The sequence below is a fragment of the Diplotaxodon limnothrissa genome, linkage group LG18, assembly GCF_057381915.1.
Source record: "Diplotaxodon limnothrissa isolate DT_005_m linkage group LG18, D_limnothrissa_male_GT1.1, whole genome shotgun sequence".
Lineage (NCBI taxonomy): Eukaryota > Metazoa > Chordata > Actinopteri > Cichliformes > Cichlidae > Diplotaxodon > Diplotaxodon limnothrissa.
Genome location: NC_140613.1, coordinates 22221011 through 22232072, shown reverse-complemented (window position 1 = coordinate 22232072; position 11062 = coordinate 22221011). Strand labels below are relative to the sequence as shown.

Sequence of the window (11062 nt, the reverse complement as noted above, 5' to 3'; positions counted from 1 at the left end):
TGTGGATACTTACACTAATCTGTGCTCAGGTATTTTACAAAGTAAAAGTCAATATTCAAGTTAGGACTTAATATTATCTACAGTGCTGTGCAGAAGTCTTGACCCACCCCTTATCTTTATATCATTAATGACATTATTAGAAATGGAAGATTGGTGCAAACGTACATAGAAATTCAGTATATAAAAGGCAAAAAATATACAATTCCAGCAAGCTTGAAAGTCAGTATTTTGTATGACCAACTCTCTTAGACAGCTTTCTTATAATACATAATAATAAGACTTGTAATAAGTAGTCTCCAGGAATAGTTCTCGAGGCTTCTTGAAGGAAATTCAAAGTCCTTCTTTGGATATTTGCTGCCTTTTGTTCAATTCTCTATCAAGATGATCCCACACTGCTTCAATAATGTTAAACTGGGAAGGCCAATTGATAGTGTGTTTGGGATCACTGTCATGAAGCCGTTGCCAATCAGATGCCTTCCAGCATTTTCTTTTCCTGTGTTGATAATTCCGTCAATTCTGACTTCCTGTCCAACACCACTGGTTGAAAAGCAGCCCCAAACTATGACAGCGAGCCCACCATGTTTTACAGAATGTTGTGGACACTGAGTTTTAGACCTCCTCTGTACATGTTAATGACAATTTGAATGAAAAACTTCAAATTTGGATTCATTACTTTACAAGACCTTTTGAACAGATTCAGTCCAGCTCTTGTGTAATTTGGTATACCTAACCCGCTCCTCCCTGTTTCCCTTTCTTCCTTCCTTCCTGCCACCCTTCCACTGAGACAGTTCTTGACTGAAGTAAAGAAATATGCTGTGGAGTAACAAAGTGCCTGAAGATTCAATTTCAAAGTGGTTATTTGCCAAGTTGTCTGTCGATGATAAACATGGCAAAGATCCATCCCTTGCGTAAGGTAAGGTCTCTTTTTATGCTCGAATGATTCATGGTGGCTTAACAAACAACGATTCCTCTGAGAAAGGTCAGGTACAAGGACTGGACTGAAAATAAGCAAAATAGATGCCAGTGATCAAAGAAGAGCCTTCAGGAAGCCAGGAGAACTATTGTTCAAGAGCACTTAAAAAATGTCAATAACATCTAACATCAGGAAGCAAAATATAAAGAAACGGGATAGTTTAAGAATTTTGCACAGTACTATAACATGAGATTTCATAGCAGTAGCTCATAACGTAGTGAGTAATGTTATGTTTTACATACAGTCTAAACTTGACACTACAAATTGAGCTGGGTTTTTAATATTGTATCTGTATGGGCATATTATGAAACACTGTATTAAAATCAGTCCTTTCATAAACAGAACTTTTACACTTTATTTAAGCACATCTACAAACCTTTATGTCCTCTAGCAAGTCGTCCATGTCAGTGACCGTGAGCCCATTGAGGAACGTGTATGGTTCGTGCATTTCCACTGCCAAATCATCATCTTCTGCACTGATGTACTTCGCCAAAAGGTCGATCGGCTTCGCGCGGCCGTCACGGATTCTAATCTTAGACCTGCAGAGACAAAGAACAAGGGTGTGAAGCAGGGTTAATTAGATAAACAGATGTAGAAGGTGGAGGTTTAAACAAACTGATCCAATCATAGTGGAGTAAGAGCCACACTAACCTTAGTTTGGCCTGATGCAGATGGAAGTTGTCTTCCTGTTCAGCCCAGGTCTTGAAATATTCTGCCTCTTTCTCTCTCTGCAGCATTTCCAGCTCCTGCTCTCTCATGGCCTTCTCTCGCTCCCGCTCCAGACGCAGCTGCTTCACCTACATCAACATAAAGTTGGTGTATAAATATGTCGCTCCCAATCTCTAAACTTAAAACTGATCCTCCATGTTTTGCCTGGGAAGTGAAATTCCATCCTTTTTTTAAGCATTTGTATAAAAAGTCAGGCACTGTGTGAGCACTAATGTGGAAGATTTTTATCCCACAGTTCTTACCTTCTGCAGCTCTCTACGGTTCTCCTCCTGAATACACTTGTTCCTTTCTTTGAGCTCTTTCTCTCCGAGATGACCGATACCTTTCTTATCCAACGCCTGAGGAAGCAAAAAGAACCGTGGATGGGATACAAGGTCTCAAAAGCAGGTTATGACAGGCAAATATCCAAACTTTTGCAGTCAGGAACTCACCTTTTGCCATTTAAATGTCCCCAATAAGTTGTTGTCCCCAAAAGGATTGTCTGCATTGGTGTATCCCAGGTACTCCTCACTCCAGCCCATCTTCTCTCTCCTTTTCTTCTCCTTTGCTTCCTTCTTTGCCAACCTTCTGGCCCTCTTCTCCTCTGGTGTCTCAAGAGCTTTCATCATCTCCTTCTGTTTGTTCCTCTCCTCCTTTTCCTTGAGTGCGCCTCTCTCGCAATCAGACTCTGAGCTCTCAGATGACTCACTCGAACTGAAGCGCTGCTTGCCTCTGCCCCGGTCAGACTTCTCTTGGCTTCTGTTACTCCTCCCGCGCTCCCTGTCTTCACTTTTCTTCCTTCGCTCTCGACTTTTGTCGCTGTCTCTGCCACTGTTCTTGTACCTCTCTTTCTCTCTGTCCCACTCCCTCCTCTGTCTGTCTCTCGGTGGACTCCCTCTCTCAGGACTCCTTCTTCTTCTCCTTTCTCTGTCGCCGCTTCCATCATGGGAGTCAGAACTGGACTGGGATCTTCCCTTTCTCCTCTCTCGGGATGTTGTTCTATGACTCTCCTGTTCCTTTCTCCTCCTCATTTTTGTATTATCTGAATCAGGACTGAGACAGAAAGTGTGATTTAATACAGTAAATGCAGGAATACAATATTAACTACAGAAAAACCACATAACAGGAAACTCTGAGGTCCCGTTGAATACAGTTAAAAACATATTTTTTATTATTATTATATTATTATTATTATTATTATTATTATTATTATTATTATTACATGCAATGGAGTTACCATAACAAGTTGATATAGGGATTATATCTACAGAAGGTCTTTTCATTCACATAAAGACTAACACTAACGTCACTGAACATCAGCATTGCTATCAGTTGATTGGATTACTGTGCAGCAGCCTGGCACTCAACCAAGGATGGGACAAACATCGATACAGCAATATACTGTGCACACATCTCTTTTATGTATATTTTATGCAGTGACAACAAACCTTATGCTGTACAATGATTTAAACCCTACCTACATCCAATTAAAAACCATACAGAACAACAAAAGATTCAATTCAGAAATGCAATTTGCTTTTCAAAAAAGAAGGGTTAATTTAAATTTAATTCCGGCAATACATTTTTAAAAAGCTGATATTGGGGGAAAAAAACCCTGGTGATCTACGGTAATAAGATGCCTTCTCCTTGGGGAGGGGACCCCGAGCTAGACCCAGAACCCACTGAAGAGATTATACATCTCACTTTGCCTGGAAATGCCTCAGTATCTCCCAGCAAGGACTGGAAAGTGTTGCTTGGGAGATGGGTGTCTGGAATACCCTGCTTAGCCTGCTGCCACTACAACCTTCGGATGATTGATTGATGGATAGACAGAATATCTACGAAGGTCTCACAGGCATGTTGCAGTAAGCAATACTGCGCCACACGCACTGGTGGTATGAGTTCTTCAAATAATAAAACAACAGACACATCTTTTTTCTTCCTTTTTTAAATGTAAGGCCTTGCTCAGTTCTGCAAGTCAACATCAAATTATATTTAGCGCCTAAGCAAAAGCATAGATGCATGCTGATTCCTGGAATTCCCCCCAAAAAGAATAGTTTTTGTTGATGTCCTTTCGCTGTCGCAATTCGGACAGAAAAACGTTACGTTTACGGAGTCACTCGATGTGTTCAAATGAGGCCTGCTACTACCATCATAATATATAAAATCCCAAGTAAGCAGCCAACTCCGCTTCGCAAAGCGATTACCTTGATGACCGACCCTTCGACCTGTTCCTCTGACTCTCTCGCCTCCGGTCGCTCTCCGAGCCGCTGCTGGAACCAGAGCGGCCCCTGTGCTGAGGCCGACGTCGGGCCGTAGAGCCATCGCTGGAGTCCTGACTGCAGGATCTTCCCCTACCACGAGCGGCCGTTTTCCCGTCGGCAGACCGACTGTGGTCTCTCCTCTCATCTGGGGATCTAGACTTGTTTCCTCTAGACTTGTTCGGCCGATCTCGGCTCCGACTTCTGGACTTGGAGCGAGCCCAACGTCGAGACTTGGAACTCATTGCGAACTTTCTCTCAATAGGGGGTCCCAACACCAGTTTGTCGCATAAATAAGATGTAACAAATGGGCCTTTTTAAGACATATTCTGTTCGTACCTGGTTAAACGGCACTGGAACGATTAAAAAGCAAATAATGTCAATATTTCACATTTTTAGGTCATATTAAAAATAAAATAAAATAAAACCGTTACATATTTAACTAGTTAACGGGGCAGCAAAAAGCCCCCCTCGAAGGGGCTTTCTGTGAAATGGCGCGTATTATTTACGTCACGAGAACCTTGAGAAAAATAAACTAGAAACAAATGGCCCGCTGTTTATTAACTGTTGATTTATGAAATCCGCACCCCTCCTCGGAGTACCATCTGAATACAACTGAGAACCGTCAGTGTGTTGAAATAATTTCAGGGTGAAAACAGCTCAGAAGCACGAACAATATTTGGCGTTTTTGTGACGTCAGAAAGTGGCAAATGCAGTTCCCTAAATTCCCTCTCAAATAAAATGTTAAAGAATTATTGCTCTAAAAGCTATTATTTTTTCTGGGTAAATTTAATTTTATATAAACTTATGTAATAAGACAGTTGAATGCGTCACGGCACGCCTTCTTTGCTGCTCTAAAGGGGAAAAATAATGTTGACAGGTGGAAATTGGACTACAAATCCCGCATATCACAGGGCGCCATTGCCTGTTTGTAGAGGAAAGGGGACTCCTTTCAGCAACATTCTTCTCTATCCTGTCTTCTCTTATGGCCGTATGAGCTATATTTTCCGGCTGTTGCCGTAAAGAATTCATGGGTTTGGGTATATAGGTGTGTTTTCTGTCCTAGCCTGGCTCTTGTATGCGGTTAGGAAGTATTCGCGCCGTGCTAGGATCGGTTCGATCTGGTTGGTGAGGTAGGGCTTGTTAGCTAGCTCCCATTAGCCTACAGCTATCAGTAGATTTACGGCTTATATCCGCGGCTGTTCTGCCAGGTAGATCAGCTAAAGCTGGAGGCGCGGGTCTGACACAATGGTTGGTCAGTTGCAGATTTCTCTGAGTGTTGACATTGGTAAATAATTTCTCTGTTTCGGGGACAGATCAACGCCACCTTTGTTTGGCTCGAGCACAGCCTGACACGTTTGGCCTGTTTTATTGTCTCGGTACTGTTGTTGTTTTCAGGGTAGGCTGCTTGGCTTATTAGGCTAACTTTGCCGTGTTCGCGTGAACAGAAGGAAACTGTCCGCTGTTCACTCCAGAATATCCCGACAGCCACCCAGACCACCACCAACAACAACATTATGGCGCAACCCGACGCCCCTCATGTAGCCAGTTCACAGAAAGCACTCATGCTGGAACTGAAGAGCCTTCAGGAGGAGCCCGTGGAGGGATTCAAAATAACACTGGTGGACGAGGCTGATTTATACAACTGGGAAGTGGCCATTTTTGGACCACCAAACACTCACTATGAAGGGGGATATTTTAAGGTAAGAAAGCCAAAGTGGTGTGATTACTTCACTTAATGTAATACAATACACAGGCTTTACTGAATGAATAAAGATTGCCACACAATTCAAGCCCCAAAGGTCTCTTTTTGTCCTAGGCTCGAATCAAGTTTCCTCTAGACTACCCTTACTCCCCTCCGGCTTTCCGCTTCCTCACCAAGATGTGGCACCCCAACATCTATGAGGTAACAACTTGACATACTTGAATGCCCTCCCACTGCTGTTTGTGATGGGAGCAGCTGTCCTAGGCTTGCCTCATGATTCATATGATCAAATACCACTTGCATCATGGGGCCCATTAGACCCATTAAAAAAATGTGTTTGTTTGTTTTTGAAGCCTTTAATGGATCAGCGCCACCATACATATCTGAGCTGCTGACACATGTTCCCTTAAGGTTGCTGGCAGTTAATTGACTGCCAGCAACCTTAAGGTGTTCAACCCAGCTGAAAACATCAGGTAGTCAATCTCCATAATCTCTCCGTAGCGGGGGATTGGCTTTTTTTTTTTTTTTTTAATTATTTATATTTTGTGTGGTGTGTTTAGTATTTTTATACAGGACTTTATCAGATTCTTGTTTTTTAAAAAAGTGCTCTATAACTAAAACTTGACTTAATCACATTTGAAGGAGCTTTCTTTCCCCTCTGTGTCTTTTAGAATGGAGATGTGTGTATTTCTATACTGCACCCTCCAGTGGACGACCCACAGAGCGGAGAGCTGCCTTCAGAGAGATGGAATCCCACCCAGAACGTCCGGTTAGCACTCCCTCATTATCTCTCATGTCTCTCCTTTCTTGGGTACCTCCCGTCTTTGTTCTGTGTCAGCCACTTCAATAATTTACCTGAGTCAGAGTCTTATCACATGACATTCATCTTCATTGGCTTCTTTTTACTTGTATCTAGAAACTGAATCCATATGTGGGCATTCAATGTATTATACACCTTGCTAGTTAAAGCAGTTTGAGTCGCCTGTTGTTTTTTGCAGTATGGAGGCATTATCATTCAGTAGGAAGAGGAAGATATCCTCCTTTATACTGTTTTATTATAGTAGAAGTACATTATCATGCATTGCTTTCAGAGCACAAGTTATTACACAAAAATACAAAAGTCACCATTTCTGAACATGCTGAACATTCAGTGACAATCTTAGTGTTGTTTTACGTTGTTGTCTTCGGACAGGGGTCGGCAACCTGCGGCTCCGGAGCCACATGCGGTTCTTTAGTCCTTATAGTGCGGCACTGCGTGGTTTGGGAAAATAAATTTGAAGTATTTGGCTGAAGTGTATTTTATTTATGTTAGTTTTTTTTTTTTTTTTTTTTTAACGTGTAGTTCTAAATTGTTAGATTATTGTGATATTGAAATATAAAAATAAAATTATATTCTATTATTTCTTCATCGCTCAAAATAAGCGTCACACTCGCGGAAGCCGGTATACCCGCAGAAACGCCGTGCATTTATCGAGACTTTCAACCCCAGATAGGCCAATTATGGATCTTCGGATCCACATTATGTCAGCAGCTATTCTCCACCGTGAACTATGTTAAAACAAACTCCGCTCACGCCTCACAGATGACAGCTTACAGTCTTGCGTAAAGATGAAAGTGACTTCGTACAGCCCCGATTTGCAGACGCTGTGCGCAGAGGTTCAGGAGCAGAAGTCCCATTGTAAACATACCACGACAGACCTGACGATGTTTGCATGAACATGCTTTTCAGCATCTCTTTATTGACCACTTTTCACACATGGTTGCTGTACGCACACAGATGGCTGCAGCTTTTCAGCTCACAGTTCGACACACACCAACAACAGCATAGAGAGCACAGACGTTAAATCGGCGAGGCGTGATTGCGGGTGCCGCTCAGGTGCGTCCGCCTCCCCTGCAGCGGCGCTGCAGACCACGCCCCGCCACACACATTAACCAGGTAAAATACATATTTAGGCAGAATATTGTAAATATCTATTTCTTTCTTTTTTTTAGCAACATAGTGCTTTTTTTCCCAATAATTTTTTTTTAAAAGTCAGGTCAAGGCTCAAAAAACCCAAAGGCGATATAAGGGTGGCGGCTTACAGTTTTTGTTTGCTACATGGATCATTTTAGTTCAGCTGGGTGTCTTTCCTTTTGTTATATTTCTTTAAGAGTTCAAAATGTGTTAATTACATAAATAAAATTTAGTTTTTGCTGTAGCACTTCATGGATTTCATAAGCAACACACCTTAGTTGTTCACACAAAGTATAAAGGTAAAAAACAATATATACAGTGTTATCTTCATTTTAGATGTCAAAAAGTATTTGTGGCTCCCAGTGTTTTCTTTTGCGTGGAAACCGGGTCCAAATGGCTCTTTTGGTGTTAAAGATTGCTGATCCCTGTCTTAGGACAACAATCCTCCTCAACCTTGTTTTAATAAGATTTACAAAGGCGTAGAGAGGTCTGTTTTAATCAAAACAGTCCAGTGTTCTAGTTGCTCATTGTTTTATCCAGTGCAAGTTACCTCACTGTCATTTACAGCATTTTTGAAAAGTTTAAAATAATCTATCTGCCAGAATAATTAGCATTATATCCATAATTGGAGACTCTTTATCCAAATTTCTAAATTCACCCAATTCTAAAATAAAATGTGTTTTTAAAAAATTAACATAAGGGAGAAAGTAGAAATTAGTTCCTTTTTTTTTTTTCTTTTTGTTTTAATTCCCATAACTTGTGTGTTCGTGTCCTGCAGTAGATGCCACGCTGACTGCCACCTTTGTGTTTGCTTCCAGGACCATTCTGCTGAGTGTGATCTCACTGCTGAATGAACCCAACACCTTTTCTCCTGCCAATGTGGACGCGTCTGTCATGTACCGCAAATGGAGAGACAGCAAAGGCAAAGACCGGGAGTATGTGGAGATCATCAGGTAAACAGTTTGCATGATTCACAGTTAAAAGAAATGGTGTAAACTCACTCGCTGTGCAAAACAAAAGTCATTTCATGTCAGATGTATCCTGTAGTTGTAGAGAAGATTTTACTGATTCAGAGGGTCAAACTAATGCCTTGCATCAAGCAGAGAAATACAGATGTAGTGATTGTTGAAACAGCTAAAACTGTCCAGTGCATTATTAAAACTTGGTGAACCGCCATTCTTCTGGGAATAAATGTGTTCAGAAAATAAAAATCTTGAATGTTCAAAGCTGGAGTTCACTCCAAAAAAAAACCTCCAGAGGGAAGTACCTCGGAGGCGACCTAACCAGATGACTGTTGTGGGTGTGTGGACTCTGTACTTGTAAAATATTGATAGCATAAAGGTAAAATATTGCACAGCTTCATTCATGTAGCAAAAGATCAGCTGACTGTTGGCGGATAAGGTGGGAACTTTTCTTCAGATTTCTTTGATCTTTTATGGAAAGACAGAAAATGATAGTAAATCTCCAGCTGTTTGTAATGACGCCACTCGATCTCCCCTCAGAAAACAAGTGTTGGCTACCAAGGCTGAAGCTGAGCGCGATGGCGTGAAAGTGCCCACTACGCTGGCGGAGTACTGCGTCCGCACACGCGCCCCAGCCCCCGACGAAGGCTCCGACCTCTTCTATGACTATTGCTACGACGAAGACGACGTGGAAGGCGAGGATGGCGACTGTTGCTATGACGAAGACGACTCAGGCAATGAGGAGTCCTGACACGCTTTTTTCCGGCACCCCGATCTTAGCTGACGTGTGCTACCCTTCCTCTCTCTGCCCGGGTTGCCAGATATTCTAGGTTTACAACCAAGAAAGATTGGAAGCTTCCCTCCTCTAAACCAACACAGAGCTTTTTTCCTCTCGCCTCTGAATGCGTCTTGGAGGTTGAAATTGATGCCTTGCTGAGGAAGGCTCTGACCTGGTAAGATTTGCACCAGCACAAAAGTCACCAGTTTCTTCAGTTTTTATCATCACCTAAATCCTTACTTTAAAGAAAATAAAAAAACATAACTCTCACATACCCTGCCGAGTTTCTCAGTCCCATGTATAGTGTAAGGTGTTGTGGGGTTAAAAAAACAAACAAAAAACCCAACTGTCAACAATAGCAACATTTGCACTGGTGCAAACACTTCCAAACATTTCTCAGCCTGTCTTTTGCATATCTTTCTTTCCCTAATTGTAACTGGTTATTGCTCACTGCTAGTTGGTCACAGTGATGAACAGAAGATTGAGGACTTCAAACAGCACGTTTGCTGTGCTGCAAATATTCTGTTTTTTGTTTTGTTTTTGGGTTTGTTTGTCTTTTTTCTCCCCTCTCCAAGTGTCACAGTCTGATCCGCTTTGATAGGACAAGACCTTAATTGTCACATGACGATGTTTTCAAAGTTCCTGTGCATGCCGGAACTTCTTTTCAAAGCTTTTTGTCTCTTTTACTGGTGGACCGTTTATCTACGTCATGATCCGTGTGATGACAAAGACTTCAACAACAAGGACTCTCTGCCCGGAGGACCGGCTGGCTCAATCGGAAGGTCAAATCCTCACGTGAACTTTTTTTTTCTGTTTTTTTTCCTAACATGAAGTTGATCTTTGCCGTGTTTTCTTCTGGTTACTGTTGGATGTATTTCTCCTGTCATTTTAAGTGTAGGGTTGTGTTATTTGAAGTAGTTCAGATTAAGAGTTGTGTAGGATGATCACCAGGGAGTTGTTGGGGCGGAGCTAATTATTGATCAGAATTGCATTTCTCCTCGGGGGAGGTCACTCGCTGATGGGCCCCACTTGACCCAAAGACCAAAAGAAGTGTGTTTTAAAGAAAGCCCAAAACATTTGGTAACTGTTTGTCGCACTCTGTTTGCTCTTTGTGTTCTCTCTTGCAAGCTTGTTTTCATTTTACTGTTTTCTTCAGATAGATGTTATGCCTGTGTTTTGTTTTTTTGTTTTTTGCTTGAGAATGAGTTATGTGATGACGAGATTATTAGGTTTGATTGACAGAAACAATTGTAGGTATTGTCTCATAATCTATGATCCCACACTTCTCAACAAGGTTCTTTCTTTTCTTTTCTTTTCTTTTCTTTTTTTCTCCTGCCAGTCCTCGGAAGTGAACAAGACCATCATGTTTTATTCTTCCATTGCTATTCTGTCTTAGTTGAGATTGGACTTTTTTCTTTTTCTTCTGTGTGTGTGTGGGTGTGCTCTGTGTGAACCTTTTCATCAGCAATATTGATTGTTTTAATTAAATTGGGAAGTCATACTGAATTTCTCAGGATAATGAATTACATGTGACACAACAATTGAGAAAAAGTAACTATTTTCCTCTTTCGGTGGTCTTCAGTGTTGGTTTGCATCTTTAACAGGAACCGTGACAGATATGCACATATAGCTGTATGAATGATTACTATGTTGTTTTATTCACCTGTGTATTTTTTTTTTATTTTTCAGCTATTTAAAAACTGAAAAAATAAAGATTTATT

The 11062-nt window shown here is 41.4% G+C and overlaps 2 protein-coding genes across 3 annotated transcripts in view; one reads left to right on the top strand and one right to left on the bottom strand.

Annotated features, from left to right (window-relative positions):
• Positions 1-4192, bottom strand: part of cactin — a 10998-nt gene extending 6806 nt beyond the window's left edge. Inside the window, exons 1-5 of the mRNA XM_085377561.1 lie at positions 3889-4192; positions 2134-2734; positions 1945-2040; positions 1625-1770; positions 1350-1512 (exon numbers count right to left, since the gene is read on the bottom strand). Coding sequence (XP_085233687.1) covers positions 1350-1512; positions 1625-1770; positions 1945-2040; positions 2134-2734; positions 3889-4187 — 1305 coding nt within the window. The 5' untranslated portion in view covers positions 4188-4192. The remainder of the gene's footprint in view (positions 1-1349; positions 1513-1624; positions 1771-1944; positions 2041-2133; positions 2735-3888) is intronic.
• A 692-nt stretch (positions 4193-4884) lies between these two features.
• Positions 4885-11062, top strand: LOC146613581 (ubiquitin-conjugating enzyme E2 R1-like). 2 transcript variants are annotated; one of them, XR_014907077.1, is made up of 6 exons: positions 4885-5645; positions 5762-5848; positions 6319-6416; positions 8420-8554; positions 9104-9516; positions 10072-11062. XR_014907077.1 is itself a non-coding variant. In XM_085379061.1 (5 exons), the coding sequence occupies exons 1-5, from the start codon at positions 5460-5462 to the stop codon at positions 9312-9314; spliced, it is 717 nt and encodes a 238-aa protein (XP_085235187.1). In that variant the 5' UTR covers positions 4885-5459; the 3' UTR covers positions 9315-11062. The 2 variants fall into 2 exon arrangements, 1 of the variants encoding a protein (XP_085235187.1); XM_085379061.1 differs by having other exon boundaries at positions 9104-11062.

Coding starts and splice junctions, on each gene's coding strand:
- LOC146613581 (XM_085379061.1), top strand. CDS start 5,460: ATGGCGCAACCCGACGCCCCTCATGTAGCCAGTTCACAGAAAGCACTC. Junction 6,417..8,419: donor AATCCCACCCAGAACGTCCG/GTTAGCACTCCC, acceptor GTTTGCTTCCAG/GACCATTCTGCTGAGTGTGA. Junction 8,555..9,103: donor GAGTATGTGGAGATCATCAG/GTAAACAGTTTG, acceptor ATCTCCCCTCAG/AAAACAAGTGTTGGCTACCA.